Genomic DNA, 20,623 nt, shown 5'->3' on the forward strand with positions numbered 1-20,623 from the left:
AACAAGACGCTGTGGCGGCAGAGGTTGGCGATCTTCCTTGTGCCTCCGATGTGGACTTGTTAGCAGTGAGCCGCAATATGCACAGGTATAAGTAAGGGGCATGTGAGTTCTCTAAATTCCTGCTTTGGGAAGTGCACCCAGGGACCCCACATTTTATCTATGTGCTGGAGTTTCACGAGGGATGTTGTTAATTTTTCCATCCCTACTTGCTCCAATAGTGTATGCAGCCAGTCTGCATGGTTTTGTGTCGTGTCTTGTCTGTACCCCATCTAGCTGTGATCACTTGTGTAGCCGCACATTGCACATCGTAGCCTTTCTTTTGTAAGAGCACAGGGGTAGGTCAGCGCATTAGGAAGTTCCAGGCAGATGTAGTTGGGAAGAGCAGAGTCCCAATGATGATTATTTAATCAGATTTATTCAGTATGTCATGCCAGTATCTTTTCTTTTTGGGACAACCCCAGAGGAGATGGGTCAGTGTGTCTGGTCCTCCACATTTTTGCCAGCTTGTGTCGGAGGTGCTTGGCTTCCCTTTTGCCGTCTTGACAGGGGTGTTGTCTTGGACGTCATTTAGGAGTAGTCAGCGGTCTCAGCTGTGACCACTAGCTTGCTCCTTGCTACTCGTGGCACTTCCTTTGTGACCACTGGCCTCAGAGGGGGCACAACTTTGCCTTCTCTGAGGCCAGGGGTTGCAAAGGAAGTGCCAGGAGTAGCAGGGAGCAAGCTAGATGTAAATTCTTTCCGGGTGTCTTCATATCTTAAAAGTTTGTAGTTGACTATCCATGACGAGTGGGTATGGATGGCCTGGGAGATCAAGATGGGTGAGTGGTCAGACAGTGACTAAGTTATGAAGTGTCTATCATAGCAGTTGTGACCAGAATTGGGGGGGGGGGGTGCTTGGAAGTAATCTAGCCTACAGTATGTCTGATGCAAGGCTGAGCAAAAGATGTAAGCCTTGAAAGTGGAGTTATGTGAGTGCCAGACATCGGTCAAGCCCATGTCTTTTAGCCATTGTAAACCGGCAACCAAAAACAATCCGGCTTGTCCTGTTCCTTGGGTAGAGCTGTTGAGCTGTGGATGTGGCACTAAGTTGAAGTCTCCCCCATAAGGGCGATCTTTGTATGTCGGTGAGAGTACTTAGCTAATGCCTGTGATGATAAAGTGCTTTTCAGGTACATAGAGTGTGGTCAGATTGAAGGGGAATGTCCCCAAGGAGTCTGTAGTGAAAGAAGTCTACCTAAGATCTCTGCCTGTGTTAGATGGACTCGCCCTTGGAATTTGCTTGCTAGAAGAGTGGCTACTCCTCATACTTGCTGGGCCCTGAGGAGAAATACTGGTTGGCGAACCATGTGGACCACATTCTCCCCAGTCTTTCTTAAGTAGGTGAATTTCCTGAAAAAGGCAAACATTGCAGTCCAAATCCTGCAGCATTCATAGCATGGCCAGGCGTGTTCATGGGTGTTTAGGTTGTTGAGACTCAGTATTCTAACCATGGGGTTGGAGTAGGGGGAGTATTCAGTCTATGGAAGTGGAGTAGCAGTGCAGCGACTGGGCTGGTGATAATAACAGACTGGGGTCGAAACAATGAACTCAGATGCCTCCATTACCAGTGGAGTGCGGTTTGTGTAGACGGGTTTAATGATGGTTCAAGCTCCAACCTGGGCACTTGCGCTCTACAGTTCCCTGACTTCAGTTTGTTGAAATTGCTTGTCTGCAGTCTTGGCGCTTGCTGAGTTGATATCTATCCAGAGAGGAGGGGTGGAAGCTGTAAATAGTTGGCGAGGAGAGGAATTTTCAATGTTTCAATTCCTGAGTAGAATCTTGACGTTAGAGTTGTATAACACCACTGAGCGGTCTTAACGGCTTTTGTGTGCTGACGGTTTGTGGACTTTTCCTTAGGGGATTCGCCAGGTCTGAGAAGTACAACATCCTGTGTGTGGTTATCTGTGAACATCAGTGTAAAGTCTTCAGTCTGGCAACTTAGGCCTGTAGTAGACTTAGCTTCCTCCATGGTGCACACAGTGTGTGTTTCTTTATCTCACAAGAGCATGAGGCAGAAGGGGTGCCCCCACCTATGTGTGATGCCCTTTTCATGCAGTAAGATACTAGTCACTTTGAGTGCAATGTTGAAGCATTATGCGTGATAGATCTTGGTATAACCATACCTTTGTTCCCTCAAAAAGGAAGGGGGCTTGATTTCTTGCTGCAAACATTATGGCCTGTTTCTGCTTGTAGTAGTGTACACAGGTCAATATATCTTGCGGAATGCCGGGGGAGTGGGTAGATTGTTCCATCCGAGCGGTTGAGGATAATTTCTGTGTCAGACAGATTTGGTAGAAGTTACTTAAATTGGTGAGTGACGTAGCCTTCTATGTCACCTTTTTAGCATTTAGAGAGCCTCCTTTGATTCTGATGTTCGAGCGGTGAAATCTGTTCTCTAGGTCTTCTAAGTGGATCCAGAGGTCGAGGTTATGCTCTTGGAGCTCTAATACCATGTGCCTGTGATTGTTGAGTTCTTTTATAGAGTCACTACTGTCTTCCAGCATTGCTACCCACTGACCTATCTCCACCGCATCTTGTTTGATGTCCTTGATATCCATGGCTACTTCAGTGTAGCAAAGTCGTCCCTAAGCTTCCTGAATAGGATTTACCATGAAGGATTGAGTGACAGGCGCATCATCTCCCATCTCGTCTGTACTTTTTGATGCTGTCTTGTGTCGGTTAGTCTCCCGGCAATGGATCTTGCAACAGGTCGTCCTTTTTGCAGATGGCCTTGGAGAGATGTGTGTTGCCATTTGCCCCCTGAGAACTATTTCTGTTGAGAATTATCTTTCAAGGGTGTGCTGTACTGTAAGCTGTTCCTGCAAGGGGGTTTCGGGAGCAGGTAGTTATCTGGACACTGTTCAGCAGGACATTTGTGGCGTTGGAGTTTAATTGTGTGTTGAGGCTGTCTTGGCTTCATTGAGTATCAGGGGCCCTTGTTCTCTCTCCTTTGGGCTGCTTGAGGTGGGCCTCGTTGTTAATTACAGGTTGTTCTTTAAAGATGTCCGCTACCGTTTATGGCCGCAGACCTCGCCATTACTTCCCTTTATATTACTGGGTTGTGCTCTCCTGTTGGGTGTATATGTTTGTGATGTGCCCCTGTTTATGATTGCTCCGAAAAGTAATCTCCGCCAGGGCCTGCATCACTCAGCGGTGTGTCATTTAATGGTTCATGCCGTCTACTTGCCAGCATGAACCTCCTAAAGCTAGTGTTGTGCTCCTCAGGTTCCAAGCCACAGAATTCAGATTCAAACAGCGTTCCCACACTTGGGTGGGCCCTGTTGTTTACTGCTACACTGGAGCGGCCTTCATTATGAGAGGTCCCGGTGCTTTTTGCAGGATCAGACTTACCGCTCTGGGTCTCTCTGTTGAAATCTCGGGCAGAATCTGGGCTAATATCGTCAGTGCTGGTCCCTGCGGCAGCCACCATGTTGCATGCCGAACTGGCTGGTTGTTGCTGTACTGGGCACTCTCAAGTGACAGATTGGGTGCCTTCCTCTCTCTGTGAGTGCTCTTCTGTGCTCCTTTACCAACAAAGTTGTTTGGAGGTGACCGAGACTGATTGCTGTTGTGTTCGGACCCTGATTGGTGCAGAGAAGCTCCTGCTGGGCTGCCATCTTGGCCATGCCCCTGTCCCTATGTTAGACAACCACCCAGTGGTGCAACACAGACAAATCAAAATTTGGTCCTCATAGCAACCTGGGTTTGATATCAGGTAGTTACAATGGCGATAAACTTCTCAAAATTATCAAAACATTTACTGTCGTGACAGTCTATATTCTTTCCTTTTGATTGTCTAACAATAGTACCTATATCTAAAAACACCTAGGGTCCCAAGATTCAGAGGACCAGGGAATCATTCATTGGACACAGAAAGGATAAAATGAACAAACATTCTGCTCCTTGTTCAAAACAGAACATTACTGTGGTGTGCCACATTTAGGAGAAGTGGTTTCCCTTCATTGTATGCAGGAAAAGCATATGGATCTTGTAGCTCTTAACACAATAAATGGGCTTTTGTATCAACATGCTTGTAGAACACACGGGTAATATTTTTGTTATAACAAGAACACATACAACTAATGTCAGATACTTTGCTTGACTGCCAAACTTAGCTGTCAGCAAATATACAAGAACTCATAGTTATATTTTCCTTACATTAGATGAGAATATTTCCCGCACTGATTATCTTAGTTAGTTCATGTGTTAGAATGTCAGACTATCGGGGTACAAAAGATGTGTGTTCAAAAAGCACACCAAAAACTAGACTTGTTGATTTCTTGAGTCAAGTCAGATTTCGGGAAGGGCAACCAACAACAAAGATGGTGATCCATTTCAAATACCGAGCAGGCTGCTAAATCAATTCACAGAAGTAGTGCTGTTTCAAACACTGTCTGGATGTTAGTGGGGACTGAAGGAGATTTTGCCTCAGACTGATCATTGAACCTGTGCCCTTCCAAGATTGAGTACAGAGCGGCATTCAGGGTGTGTGAGAGGAGACTTGAAAACCCCTATCTGCTTTGCTCGGCAGTTAATAATGTCTGCACTAAGGCTGTAAAGTCCTGAATTTATTTGGAACAAAATGAACTGTTTTCACACAGAAGAGCGGAAATTTGATCTTATTGGAAGCAGACAGTAGCTTTCTCTAAACTCTGTCCACCTTCCAGCAGCGCCTCTAGCTCCTCATGAGGTACTGTGAGAAAATATGTTTTTTCTTCATCTGGGATAAGATTAGACTTGGCCCTGGTGAATCCCAATGGCAAAATTAATGATACACATATGCATGGGCTAAAAGGTAAGCCTGAACATGTGTCCTGAGCTAGGACAGCACAAGTGACTGAGCTGCAAATGACCCCTAAATATTCTGGTGAAACCCAGGAAAGCATTCTCTTTGAATTCCTCTGTAATTCTTTTAATCACGCAAAGGCACGTTTGCACTGTTCTCACAAGGAAGCTTCACTGCTGTTTATGCAAGTGTTAATTGTTCTGGATTTGCTCGGAATACATTCACTTTTAAGCGTTTTTTTGACCACTTTTAGACAAGTGGCTGGTTGGAAAAATCCCTCATTAGTCCCTAGGTGAGAAGAAAAAGGACTCTGATTTCAGGTACTGTTGCATCCTTGTTTGATTTGATGGTATTAAGTAATGTTTTGGCTAGCCGTGTATTGACTACGAACATCATCAGGCGTTTATATATTTGCAATGGGCCTTTGAAGCAACGGGCAATATATCTCAATGTATGAAAGTGATGAAATACCTGTGATAGCATTTGGAGCTTATGAACAGACACCTTTTACCTCTGTGGGACTGATGGGAACATTTAAGTGGAATGGTTAGAAGGGTAAACAGAAGTTTTACAATTTCTGAAGTTCCATGAGCTCTGATTTTCAAACAGTTTTACCCAATTTAAAATGTTTTCTTTAAACTAATGTTGACAAAATATGTCAAATATATACAATTATAAAAGTACCAGGAGGTCTTCATTCTAGGTCCTTACCTTATAGAGTACATCCAACATACCATCGACCAATGCATTGCTTATTGACAATGCATTTTAATAAATATACTTATGTGGAACTGTGTTGTTGCTTGAAAAACACTGCCCGTACATGGTACTTTTATCAGGCAGCAGAATGACTACATAGACAACTGAGGAGGTGATTGTTAATAAATGGCACTAGACATTGAGAGTACATCATATAGTGAGGACTTTTTATTTTTACATGGCATAAGTTGACATTTTCAGGCGAGGGGTATGAAGTGGTTGGTCCAGAGCCACACAATTTTTAGTCAAATAGTAAAGCCTGGATTAGAATGCTGGCCACCAGGCTTCACTGTGGCCAAAATATCATGTCAGTAATGACAATATTTGAGAGTGATGGAGTGGAAAAGTGGGTAATTATAGCCTCTGAATTCGAATAAGTTTGCGCTGTTTGTTTTTATTCTAATCTAGCATCTCAACTTCATGGTTGAGCTTCTGTATCTATATCTTGAGCAGCTGGAGAGCTGACTAAAAGGTTTCGTAAGTAGCAATGTGTCTATAACTACTTGCACTTACGCTACACTCAGTTTCTTCACTCTTCACTCAAATATAATTTGCCATCATGTATTTCCATGCCAATGCACATAGCCCTCCCCCTCCTCCTTCTACACTTTATTTCCTTCCAGAACATCTGAGTTTTGTTTCCAGCATAACTGTTCACTACCTCACATTATCTCTCCAAACCATATGTGAAAATCCAGTCATATGTCCACGGGCAATGATGTATACACAAATTAACCAAACGCTACCTGACCTACCGAGAGAGAATAAACATGGAGAAAACTAGAGCGTTCTTACACAGCACCTCACATAGACTCCCTGTCTCATTTTGCCTAAGTAACACTCAGGCAATAACATGAGTAATGACAGTATTGAAGATTGCAAGTGTAAAGAAGTTGGTATGCATAGAGGCATTTCAGTAGGAGGAAATAGGAAAAAGCAGAGAGGACCTAGAGTAGCATGGAGCGATGTATACAGAAAGTGGAGAAAATGGAGCCGAGCAGCATTGAATGATGACTATGAGATGGTAACGTGGGAAATGGAAGAATGGAATGGACAGCTTTAAGATAATTTGAGAAGACAGTATGAGATTAATGTAAAACTAAAGAGAAAACTGGTAAGAAGATTGGAGCAGAGGAGAAGCGACAAGAAGATTGCGAGGTAGAATTTCCATTCTCAAGGCATAAAGGCCATTGAGACTACAACAGTCACAGAAACTACATGAGTGGCACAGACTGTCAAGACCCAGTTGTGCTGCACTTTTATATTTGTGGGTGTTAGGTCTGTGCAATTGCTTATGGTATGGTGTATCTCTGAGCCTGTTGACCATCATGTGCTGCGTATAGCCTGCATCATCACTTCTCTCTCTTTAATACGGTTTTCTGGAAGACAACATGTACCTTTTATAAGCTGAAGCATCCTGGCTTATTCTCTGCTTCAGGACTTTTCAGTTCAGAAATGTGATAAATTCCCTCACAACTACCTTTCCAGCTCACCATACCCTTCCAAGCACACACAAGCTTGCCATATATACATGATCTCTTCTTTTCCAACACATTAGGCAATCACACTTCCACAGAGACCCGAAACCCATCTAGCTTTTCACATGCTAAGGTGCAAATTTAATATAAATAGCATTTAGTACCCCTGATGAGATGTTGAATCGCGTTGAGGTGAGTAGCATGATATTCTGGAACCGAGAGTTAGATGTAAATAGTTCTCTTGTTGGGTTAGTTGTGGTACGTTTGTGCTCTTTTGATTTCATGCATTTACTCTAGTGTTTTGAATAGGAGTAGATTAATTCAGGTGGTTTAGTCAAGGAAAGATGGGTATTATTGGGACTGGTGGATCCGTTCTCCTGTTAGTTGGATAAATTGAATAGCAGAAGTGAAGAGTTTTGAAGGAGGTTTCCATGTCCATAGTAGTCAGAAAGGTGTGGGATGAGTCAGATAATTGAAGGGAGAGGCAGAAGTGGAAGGGTTTTTAAATAAGTTTATGTGTAGCTCTTATCCATCTATCGATGTGTGTAAATATGTGTGTGTGTGTGCGCGTGCGTGCATGCGTGTGTGTGTGTGTGTGTAACAGGATCCCAAAATTATACCACGCCGGGTTAGACACGGGCACAGACTACGTTATAGATGCAGAAAAGAAGATTTATTGCAATTTCATGTCAGGATGACGTGTTTCGACTGCAAGCCTGCGGTCTTGATCACACATATACATACATATATATTCTCATATGTCCATACATGTAATATTTACCTTGTCAGACATACACATGTATGTTTTGCATAAATCTACATAGACTTTTTTATTTTATCTAAAAATATTGTTATACCCATACAGTACCATAGTTATATACTTAGTAACTCAAAAATAAATATCTACATGTATCGAGACATAACCACATATCTAACTATATACATGCACACCTTTACACATTGCTCTTAGTAAAATGTACGCACTTGGTAGAGATATACATCAATGTATCAATATTTAGGTGAAAGTAATCAAGTGTAAACAGAAGACTGAGAGACAAAGGCATTTCAAGAGTCGAAGCACTGTCCAGGTTTGTGGTTTGAAGCCCAAGCTTCTTTCTACACATTTCGACACTGCGCTTAAATTGGTGTATTTGGTTCAGTGTCATTTGTTTCGTTACTTTACATGCCGTGCTCTAAATGAATACTATGTAAGACTTGCCATTTTCTCAACACTGATTTTTTTGTGTCAAAATTAGTTCTTGCTGCACATCTTGTATGCTCCCTCCAATATGCTGAGTTTGTTTTTAGTTGTTTGATTGGGAGATTTGTGATGATTGGACCAAATGACTTTGTTAGGGTCAAACATGTTGCCGTAAAATGTAAAATGGAAAGAGACGTACATGTTTCCCAATATTATGCCCTGCTGTCTCCCATGCTAAAAAATCTTGTTCCCGGCAGGTGAATTTTATAAAGTTGGTATCGTCTGACATTTTGATCACCGCTGCGTGGCCTCGAAAATCAGTGTTACTGCTTTTTTTGTCTTATCCATTAATGCGCATAGAATTAAAGAGAGAGGAAGTGTGCTTGTTAAACTGAAAGGCCCTCCAGCTAATAAGAACCGTCCTTTTGCTATGCTTAGGAAATCCGGATTCGAGGGAGGGGCGCGGAGGAGATGTTAGCAGTTGCAGTCTCATGCTTTGTGGCAGAGATGTATTCTGTCCTCTTGAAAGAAGGGTGCGGGCTCTCAGCGTACACTATGTGGCGCAACGCCCGTCGCTGTGGCAACACGCACCTTCATATTCTGCCTTTATTTTAAAATGTATCAAACAATAGGGCAACCCACTCAACCCCAAGGTATTGGGTATAGTATATAAACACAAAAATAAACCTTGAGGATTTATTCTACTATTGCTAATTATTTGGACAGTCACCGTAGTGAACTAGATTTACCAAAACACTCAGATATAGACAGTACAATATACAGAAGACATAGTTCATTCTTTTATATTATTTTTATGTGAAATTAATTTTTAGAATATTTCATTGATTTCATGCACAAACGTGCATAGCATACAAAGCAAATTTGAACAATGGCAACTCAAGACTACTGTTACAATGTAAAACTTTGGCAGTAGTTGTTGACACTTTTTACTTAGATATGCACCATCATTAGTTGGTCATAAGATACAAACCACTGGTTCAAATAGTTATGACATATATGAACATCAAATGGCATTTCATTGCATCAAAACAGTGTCATAGGCGTCGACGTTTCGGTCTCCTTATCTGAAAGATTATTCCCCGAGACCATCATCAGGACAAAAGTTGCACCATGTATTCTAATTCTTACTCTTGTAAATCTGTCTCGTATTTCACGGAAGCGTGAGAAGCAACTGCTTGCATCTATGCTTCTATATTTTCATTTAAACAGCTGTCCTGATGCTTAAATGAAAATATAGAAGCATAGATGCAAGCAGTTGCTTCTCACGCTTCCGTGAAATACGAGACAGATTTACAAGAGTAAGAATTAGAATACATGGTGCAACTTTTGTCCTGATGATGGTCTCGGGGAATAATCTTTCAGATAAGGAGACCGAAACGTCGACGCCTATGACACTGTTTTGATGCAATGAAATGCCATTTGATGTTCATATATGTCATAACTATTTGAACCAGTGGTTTGTATCTTATGACCAACTAATGATGGTGCATATCTAAGTAAAAAGTGTCAACAACTACTGCCAAAGTTTTACATTGTAACAGTAGTCTTGAGTTGCCATTGTTCAAATTTGCTTTGTATGCTATGCACGTTTGTGCATGAAATCAATGAAATATTCTAAAAATTAATTTCACATAAAAATAATACAAAAGAATGAACTATGTCTTCTGTATATTGTACTGTCTTTATTTTAAAATAGCTTTCCCTACTGGCGTTAACTCATGTTTAAGGTTTTGCCTTATTGTTCGTATTTCCTTTCTTTTTTGGCATTCCCGGTTCACCGTTTTTTCTCTTTCTGCATGTCTTTTTCTATGCCATTGTCAGTTATTTTTTTCTCTTTAATCTTCCCTTTATTGTGTCCTGCTTGCCTTCCTTCCTGGCATTTTTTCCTTCCTTCCTTGTTTGCTTCTTCCTCCCGCTATTCTTCTACTCTCCCTCCTGTAATCCCTCCTTCCTTTCATTCCTTTTTTGCCTCACCCCTTACATCCTCCCACATACCCTTCTTTGCCACCAACATCAGCGCCAGGATACCCTCGTGGATGATAGTGCGCTTTACAAATACACACAACTTTGCTTTATTCCTTCTTTCCTTCATCATTTCTCCTTTTGCTCATTTCTCCCTCCAACTCATTCTTCCTTTCCCTTGTTTTTTCCTGTTGATTTTTTTATACGTGTCTCTGTTTCCCACCCCCTTTTGCTGATCGTCCTCATATTTTTTCTTTTACATTGTCATTTTCTCTTTCTTTCTTGCTTTTGCATTAACTTTCCCTTAGCTATAGTCTCACTTTTTTGTACCACTCCATCCGTCTAGTTTGTTGGGACACTCACTAGATCCTCCATTATGAATACATGAATTACAACTTTATTTTTTTCGAAGCACCAGAAGATTCATCATACCACCAATCAGCATGGAAGTTATCAGCGATCCTAATTAAGCATGGCAACAATTGGGAATCGACTAGTAGTACACCCAGTGAGTCTGAATGAACCTGTCACTGTGTACTGGGGTTAGCTTCTAATGGTGTGGTATACCAGTGTTGGGTCCATATGCTTGTTAGGGCCGCTGTATACCTTTAGTGTGGTGAATTATCTTATCGGAGTTGTAACTTTGCAAATTGTAGTCTGTGTACCTGGTCCTACTCACATTGTCTCTCCTCTCTATTGGTTATAACTGCTTGTGCTATAAATCCAATCAGACTCAGGCTGACTGGGGCTCCTAGCCAGCCTGTTGTTGTTTACCTAGTGACACCTATTGCTTCTATTGAGATTGATTAAAGGAAAAACACCAAATAGCAAATGCTTATACCATAGTACTTAAACTATATACAGGATGAAGTTAATAGGTAATATGTGTTTTACACACCGAAAATAGCTATATTTATTGCATACACTACTTACCTGTATCAATTTCTGATTTGGTCAGCATCTAATGAACATATTATGAGCATGTGCAACAATGTTTAGTGACCGTTTATTCTGAGCAGAATCCAGACCATTGCTATAAAGGAACATCTTTCTTCTGTGGCACAGCTCAATTAAGATCCTACCGCCTTATGGTTATGGACTGAGGGATTCCCAAATGGGCACCTAGAGGAAATGAATCTAGGTTAATCAACTTCCTATCAAAAAAGATTTCTTCAAGAACCCTGTGGTGATAATGACTGTGCTCTAGTTGGAGAGGAACAAGTCATGTTACCTGATTATGCGTATAAAAAAAAATGTTGTTATTGGTGTCTGATAGACATTAATGATTAGCTAGAAATGTAGTTGTTGCCACCCTTAAATAGAGCTTGTGCCGCAGACCATCTGCTCCTACCAACCTCTGAACAAGTATCAAACGTTAAGTGGATACCACAGCATGCTGTGGATCTCAAGATGTGTTATACTTGTGGCAGTGATAACCTTAAGTTAGTAACCCTTAAGTGGATAGGAAAGCTTGCTGTTGGAACCGCAATGATCTCCTTTAAATTTTCAGGGAAACCCAAAGGTGGCAACCCCTAAGAAAAGGTAAACTCTGTCCCAGGAAGGATCCACTTCTCAAGGAAAGGGACACCCCAAAGGTGCCGGCAGCATCCTGCCAGCCTAGGTAATCATCAATAGCCATGCGACACACATAAAGAGTAATTTTACACGCTTTTATTCCGCTGCGTGTAAGTCAGTACTCCACATTCTGAACTCATCTCTCCAATGCTTACGTCACAGGCCTACGGTGTGCAGTGGGAACCAAAAGAGTTGCAGCATTTTTTATTTACTAGACACTACAATGCCCATTCACAAAGACAGCAGCTCATGATTAGTAGTAGGATGATACTCATGTTTAGGGACCAAACAACCTACATTTGGCACCCTCTTAACCCCTTCCCTGCTCATGACGGAACCGTTCCGTCATGAGCCACGGTTGCCGTGTGCTCATGACGGAACGGTTCCGTCATGACAATCCTGTCGGCGGCCGCTCCGCCTGCGCGGCGCTGTTTCCCCGCCTGTGCGGGGCGACAACGCAAATGGGCGGAGTCATGACGGAACCGTTCCGTCATGAGCACAGCTCAACTGTGGCTCATGACGGAGCGGCTCCGTCATGAGCACAGGCCCGCCGCGCTGCCCCCCCCAGCGCTGCAGCGGAATGTCCGCAGCAGCGAAGGGGTTAAACTGTTAACTGAACATGCAGTGTATACCTGAATGATTCCATTTGACGCTTACAGAATATTTACAGAGCATACAGCGGGTTGTGAGATGATGTCATCTGATTGTCTGGAAAACCTAATGGTGGACACCCGCTTTGAGGAAGACCGCTCATGTCATGATATGTCATGACAGATCACCTATATATGGGCAACACAAATCTAGAGTTGGCTACCCCTAGAGGGTTAGCAGAGCATTCTCCTGACCAATAGAATACCTTCTAGGCAGGGAAAATGTAAAGTTATCCTACTAAGAGACTCTGGGTGCATTGTAGGACCATCTGGATGCTTTCCGTCACAGAACATGTTTCTCTAGGGTAAGTAAATTAAGAAATTTAGGCAAATGGAGGTAATACTCTGCTCTGTCTTACAATTTTTCTTTAATGGTGAAGGGCCTGAAGTCCTTTAACAGCATTGTTATTTTAATTTGCACTTCTCCTAATGCTTTTGTTGGACCGATCTAAGTTCTAGTAATTTTGGTTGCTTAATGATCAGTGACATATTGGTTTGTTAGGAATATAAGATTTTCCGGTTCCAATGTAAGGTACTTACTCTGTTCAAACAAATCTTCGTTTTCTACACATTATTGCTGTGTCTGCCACTTACGCTTTATTAAGTTGGAAGGCTGCATGGAACTGTGGTTTACAAGGAAAGAATTAGTAGTAGCTGGAAACTGAACTCCTGGATGAAGGCGTTGTTAATAGTGTCTTCTCACGGCCACTTCACTCATATACAGTTTACCAGATCCTGTCTGACTTCATATACAACTACTGTAGGTTTGTGTGGTGATGTCTTTGGGTTCTTGCTCCACTAAGATTTCCGTTACAATTAAGTACTAGTGGTATGTGACTGTTGGTGAATTAGGATTATCATTCACATCTTGTGAGCGAGTTGCTGGAAGCAATCCGCAGAAATAACTCTTTGGATCTTGACACAGGCTTCACGATGGTGATGTATGTGCCAATGAAGAAGACAAGGTCTATTGCAAGATACACCTTGGAAACCACCTCTGATTCTGAGTCTTTCTTACTTCTAACACTTTTGAATTCCATACCTCTATATTTTAAATTGTATTAAACATTTCTGTTTCATTTGAACTTGTTTGTGAAAATGTTATTGTGTTTTAGCCTTAAGATATGTTAGTGATCTTGCATTTGTTAAGGTTTTCCTTTCCACTTTTTTAATTGATAGTCCTAAATTCAAATTAGAGGATTAGTAAATGTTTAAAGAAGAATGATAATATTATCTTAACTCGCCCAAAAGGCGGTTGGCATATATTCCTATTTCCAACACCTGGGGATTTTAGGAGAAGGAACTGGGGACCTTCAAAGCTGCATATGAAGATAGTCAGTTCATTTACCTCTATTGGAGGCAGGTCCTTTTTGGCAAGCGAAGCTGGCGGTTTTACCCTCTTGAGTATCATCATGATAATCGAATTCAAAGGCAGTGCTGGAAACCTCAGCTCATGTCTCATTGTCATGAGCTCAAATTAAAAAACTTGATAAGAGGCCAAAATAGACTGCGCTGCATCGCACTGCGGGGTTGTCGTCAGATGTATTATTATTATTTGCCTTTTGAGGCCGTTTGTGCTAATAGCTTTGGCAGTGGGGTTGTGTTTAGTGTACTGTAGGTACGAATAATTCACTGCAGTCTGGGTCTTTGCGGCACGAGCCACCTGCCACGTGCCAGCATTGTTTCCTCCTTCAGATTTTGCCTAAGGTGTTAGCAATGAGGGATTGGGTTCCGAATCTCTGTTGGGACCTACTTAAAAGGGGCACTGATTATGCACCCCTTCCCGTTGGCCTTATCATAAAATTGTCAATTCTCAATGTCTCACATCAGCAAATGACACTGCCCATTAATGCAATGTTTTCTTTTCTTTCAGTGTGTATTCAGGTGACCGTTGTCCCAAGCCAGGTAGACGTCGATGTGGGAGAGTCCAAATTCTTCTCATGTCAAGGTAAGAACTTGGCAAGTCTAAGGAAATTTGATGTCTGGTGTAGGGAACAATAATGCCTTTTGAAATCCAGACCCTTTTCAAGCCACTCAGGACCTCTGGATCTACACAATTGTAACCTTGACCTGCCCTGAGAGTTATGTCCCCTGTCACTTCTCTGTGTCACAAGTCCCAGGAATCACCCTCTCCTTTAACGCCAGAGTTGGAATCCCTCATACCCACCCTTCAGCAAAGTCCTTTACTGGGCTAGAGGGAGACGTATCACAAAAGTGTCCGATTCCCTTGAGTAATTGACCCTCCTTTCATTCTCTCATATGCCACTAAATTCATTACAGCCCTCACTCAAAATAAACACTCACGGGCACACCTTCACCTTCTTATGGAGGTGTACAGTGACATGCCAACAACACGGCTCTTTTGCATGCACTGTGTACATTTACATTTACAGTGCCTGATAGAACTAGCACATCTGCACCTCGTTTTTGGTGTAATTTCTCATTTCAGGCTCATTGTACGTATTGTGTTAAACTTTAGCATTATTTTTCCATATGGCATTTTTTTATGAAATACATTTTTTTGTTTTTACATAAATGCGTGTGTGTATGTGTTAGGGTGTGTTTTTAGAGCATATCACACTCAGTTATTGCACAACTACCAATTGAATCAATCCTTATTAGTCAAAAGAATGACGCGGTGTCCTTGAATTCATTCCCTTAACTCCCTGGAATTATACCTGTCATTTAAGAAGATATCTCCCTTTCTGTTGCTTACAACATTAAAAACGAAAATGAGCAATATGGACTGTGGAATATGGATGCTCCAGGGTCTGGTCTCATTTTCGGATAGCGCTTTCTAACCACAGATTCCGCACCTTGTGAATCTTCGCAGGCTCAACACTGGCTCTGGAAAGCCATGCAGTATCTCCTGCTTGCTTACAGGTGGCATGAACTCCAATGCAACTCCGTCCCACCTCCAGATATGACAACAGGCGATGCTGAAGCACTTAAGTGTCACCACCCCTCTAGAATAGCGTTAGTTTTATCTTTCTTGTGACTGAAGACGCAGATCCAGAGCTCCGCTCCTACAGACTTTGGTTTTTTCACTGAATTCACCCTTTCTTGTATTTGGCACCATTCAAAGATGTTGTCCCCGAAGATGATAGCTTTTAATTGGTGCCACTCATGTTGATAGCAGACCCACATGATGTCCGTTATGGTTCCTCAGCCCCAAGCATGGCTCCAAGTTGTGAAGCACTGCAGGCCCCACCTCCTGGTCCTCCATCGATTCTGGGTATGGTTCCGGAGATGCTAGCTCTGAATCCACCAGCGGCCCTGACCCAGGATCCATAACCAAAATCAGCTACAGCCCCCAAATGTCAAGTTACATGATTACTAAAACACATGCTTATGCTGATGATGATGGCTCTCCCCCAGTCCTTCTGTCTTGGCAGCAGTACAGTACAATTTGGGTCAGATTCGGACAGATTTCAGGGCCTCCCACGTGTCCCACATGATGACTATGATGATGAGGCAGCAGATAACTTTCTGATAGCTCATTGAACAGATTTTAGTCCCAATCTCGATTTGCAAAAAGCCAGTGGCTTAGATGGATATCTCTCTGCTGACTGCCCTGTATTCATCTTTAAGGCCTCCTATGTTGAAAAGCGCCTCTTTTATAGAGGCGGTTCACAGGTCTGTGGAAGTCTTAAAATTATTGCTCCCAGAGAAGAGGCTAAAGCTAACCTCAGAGAACGTTTCCAATCTAGCCCTCTGAGTCTGTGTTGCTTTCAACTGAGGCCTCACTCACTTGGTCAAAACCACTGTTAGCTTCGTCTTTGAGTCGCTCTATTGTGAGATGCCACAGGCCTGGGCCAGGTGATCCAAATTTTTGGCCTCGAAAAGCCTTCTGGTACAGGCCTCCCAAAAGAAAGGTAAATCTGAATTGACAGAGAGTCAAAGCAGATCAACGCTTTGGGCAAAAAAGTATTTTGTTCTGCCAGTTTGGCAGTACACTCTGAATGCAGTTTCCGGGAGCATAATGTCATAATGCCGTGCTCTTTGCATGTGCAAAAGGTTTTGCTGGCAATGTGGTATTTTTTAATACTGTGACTCAAAGAGGACATGATGGTCAGGATGCTGCAAAGAATGTGCTACGGTCTGGACTGGACACTGCATCCTTGGTATAAGTTATTATTTTAGATGACATGGCTGGATGTTTTTCACTAGATTCTCAGGGAACGTCCAGACTTCCCTTATGGATATGCCATTTGATGGATCTAGGCTGTTTTCCGAAAAGACTAATGTAGCCTTAAAGAAATGATAGTTACTAATGCTCCAGCTCCCTCAGTTGATTTTTTTTCTCTGCTTCTCAATTCCATTTGCTGTACATGAATGTTAGAAAGCGGATTATAAATTCGATCAGTTAGCCAAGAAGTGAACTGGTACCGGATGAAGAGAAAGGAGTGAAGTTACTCCCTGTAAGTTCTGGTCCCAAAGAAGTACTGGGTACTAAGACCATTTCTGGACCTCAAACTCTTGAACTCATTCCTCCAAACGCGTAAAGGTTAAAATTGATGACACATACTCAGATTCTGGATGCCTTGGATCCTGATGACTGGTGGATGTCCCTGGTCCTGATGGATGTGTATTTTCATGTGCTGGTCCTGCAGTCCCATAGGATTTATCTCCACTTTGTAGTGAAGTCAGACCACTTCCAATTTACCATACTACCCTTCTGCCTTTTGTCAAGCCATGGGGTCTTTATGAGGTTCCTTTTGGTGCTTGCAGCGCATCCTCGCCGGATGGGAATGCACGTGTTCACACACCTCGATGACGGACTGCCGAAAGCAATCCCAGGCCAACTGCAGATGATGGTGTCATTACTATCTACCCTGGAGTTTTCCATCACTGATCCCAAATCCCATATCCACCTGGTGCAGTGTATTCCTTATATTGTGCCGTTCTTAACACAGTTGACCCACCCTTTCCCACCCTGCAATAAGCCAGGGATACTCAGGCTCTGATCCCGATGTTCCAGGTGAAAGATTTTGTCCCAGCCATGGTAGGTCTGGGGCTGCTTGGGCTCTTGGTATTGCGCATCCTACTGATGCCTCAAACCTGTTGCCATATGTGGGCCCTTTCCTGAATTCTGCGGCTGCAGTTATGGGTGAATCCACGTCTCAGATGAGGTTGGTCAGGATCTTTGGTGGAGGATGACGGATACTAATTTGAATTTTGGCAAGCTGTTTTGCTTGCTTCCTCCAGAGTTTACATGGGGTAACAGATGTACCATCTCTGTACCAGGGAAGCCATTTGGAGATCAGAGCTCTCAGATTTCAGATGGAGCAGAGCCACCACATAAATATTCAGGAGCCACATGAAATCTGTGTAGCCAACAAGGCCCTTCAGTCTCCCATGAAGGGCAGGTTGATCCATGCGCTGACCGACAACACTCCCACCATGTGGCACTGCAACAAGCAGGGTTGAGTGGGGTCTTGTGCCCTCTGTCTGGAGCTGTGCGACTTTGGTGGTGGTTGGTACGTCACAGTATGTCCCTGAAAAAATTATCTAGTGTGGTCCCTTGTCAGTCATGAGTGACGTCTGCATTCAGATTTGACACAAGATATCTTCCTCATGTGGGGCCTATTTTTTGTAGACCTATTCGCTGCAATTGAATGTATTCACTGTCCATCCTTTTGCTCTCTGGATTTTCCTCCTCAAGTGATTCTTAGAGACATGTCTCATTTGTGGAACTTCAGCCTCCTACACCTATGTTTGCCGCTGCTGCTGATCCTGTACGTCCTGAAGAAAGTCAGATGGGACTGAGCACAGCTTATTCCGGTGATCCTGGTTTGGGTCAGGACGGTCTGGTACTCCCAACAGCTGACCCTGGTCATCTGCCTCCACTTTGGCTTCCTCTTCTGGAGGGCCTCTGCTCCAGCAGCAAGGCAGATGCTGCTGCTGAGCCTCCACACTCTGTACCCTCAAGCGTAGAGATGGAGCAGAGCTGTTGAGTGGCACTGATCGTCCTACCATCTGAGGGGTTGGTATAATTTCGGCTGCTCATGGTCCTTACACCAAATCCGTTTATTAACGTTGCTTGTCCAAGTTTGTGACCAGCTTCAGAAAGAAGCAGGTTGACACTGTAGGCAAGATTGTGTGTTTCTACATTTATTCATGTTATTTTTGGCCTTTCAAGGCTTTGCTGTGAACTATGTTGAGGGCTACTTATGGGCCCTTTAATCCTTCCCTCATTTTTATGATCAGTCCCCATTATTCAGATCACCTGTTGTAATGTGTTTTTTTAAAAGGGTTTTCACTTCTGTTTCTCAGTGTTCCCTTCGCAGTGCAATTGTGCGACTTCAGTTTTGTCCTAACACTCGTGATATGTGCTCTGAGACTCTTAACTGCAGACCGTGTTGGTCATTGTCATCACTTCTACATGCTGCTTCGGTGGGTTGTATGCCTTGTCTGTTGCACCTCCGCATACAACCCTTTTTCCTGTTTAACTTGTGCCAAGGGCAGGTCTCTAGAGGTCCTTCGTGCTCATTCCATCAGCTCAAAGGCAGCGGCTGCTGCTTTAGCTTAGGGTGTTCCTGTTGTGGACATCTGTCACACACCCAGAAATGCATGTGCCCATGCTTCCACCAGGCCCTTCTGCATAAATTCACATGTCCACAGAGAGGGCAATTTCCCCACTTAGTGCTGCAGGACCACCTAATTAAAAGTCCAGACCCACTTCCTTGTATGGGCATTGCTTTGATGTCGTTCCACAAAGTGAGGAAACTGTGATCATAGGAGTCCATCAGAAGAATAAGTTACTTACCCTTTGTAATGTTCTTTCTGGTGAATTCTCTATTCAACCGCAGAGTCTTCCCTGCCTGCCCACCTTCCCGTTCTGTGGTTTTGAATTACAGGTATTAATGAGGTCCAAACGTAGCTTTAACTCACTGACGGAAAAAGATAAATTCTGTCAACGTGCAGGTTTGGCACCTTCTGCAGCTCCTTGTCATTATCTCCAGGGGCGGGAAAAAACCACGCCAGAGATCAAGGTGTCACCAGTTGCGCAGAGAGGTTAGAGCATGGGTTTACAGAGCCAGTCTGGCATCTGGAGAATTCACAAGAGAAGGAATCTGCAGTCGTGTACAGTGTCCACCAGAAAAAGGCATTACTGATGATTAATGACTTCTTCTGCAAGTGATTTGTACTTCGTCCTGATGTGGGCTGTATACATGGGTCATATGTTAACATATGTGAGTTGATGCCTTAATTTGGCCAACAGATTGTACAAGTCGCTTCCAATAATCCCTTCATCAGTTTCAAGTGATACAGTATTCACATTATTCATGTAAGGAACACTGACATTCTGCCTTAGCACAGTCATTTTGTCTTAAATCTAAACCTCAGTTACTGCAGAGTCTGATTCCCGTTCAGTTCTTGCTGGTTTTTCTTTGACACTGCACTATATGTCTATTCTCTTTTTCGATACCAAAGGGGATGATGGACGGAGCGCTTGAGCAAATCAAACACTCACCCCCAGTCAACTGTTCTGGGTTTAATCCATCATCATTCTTTAGCTCACTCCACCACCCCAGTTCAGACATGGCCATATGAAAATCAGTCTGACCCTGTGCCCCATGGGAACAGTCCAGCCCGAAATGCCAAGCCATGTCATCCCTGGACCGGAAACAAGCATCCTGGGACCGGTTTCGGGTTCATAACCCTCATTAGCCAGTCCCGTGCTCTCCATGCCACTGGAATCAAGCTATCCTGGCTGAAGAGGGGTGAAACCCCGAAACCGGTCCTAGGATGCTTGTTTCCAGTCCAGGGAGGACCTGGCCTGGCAGTTCGGGCTGGACTGTTCCCATTGGGCACAGGGTCAAGACTGATTTGTATATGGCTGGGTCCAAACTGGAATGGCATGGTGAGCAAAAAAACGATGGATTTAGGCCCAGGTCTCTGTACTGGGGTGAATGTATGACATTGTTCTGCATTCTGTCCATCAATAGTTCTTTTTGCATTTATTTTCTTTTTCTGCATTATCCGCCAACCTTGTTCCTATATGGAGTGCTGTAGGAGCCTTTTCTAAAAGGGGAAGTTTCAATTCCACTGTTCTTATGCAACCTACTGCTGCATATGTGTACCGTTGCTACATATAACGCCTGTTAAGTAATGCCTTGATGATGCGTGTGACAATCACTAACATGTT

At 43.1% G+C, this 20,623-nt stretch overlaps 1 protein-coding gene across 7 annotated transcripts in view; it reads left to right on the forward strand.

Moving 5' to 3' along the window:
• Window positions 1-20,623, forward strand: part of NCAM1 (neural cell adhesion molecule 1) — a 723,973-nt gene that overhangs the window by 393,731 nt on the left and 309,619 nt on the right. For all 7 annotated transcript variants that reach the window (XM_085647346.1, XM_085647349.1, XM_085647344.1 and 4 more), the window contains exon 2: window positions 14,345-14,419. In XM_085647346.1, the coding sequence (XP_085503472.1) occupies window positions 14,345-14,419 (75 nt within the window). The remainder of the gene's footprint in view (window positions 1-14,344; window positions 14,420-20,623) is intronic.

This window comes from Triturus cristatus, chromosome 3_2, assembly GCF_964204655.1.
Source record: "Triturus cristatus chromosome 3_2, aTriCri1.1, whole genome shotgun sequence".
NCBI lineage: Eukaryota > Metazoa > Chordata > Amphibia > Caudata > Salamandridae > Triturus > Triturus cristatus.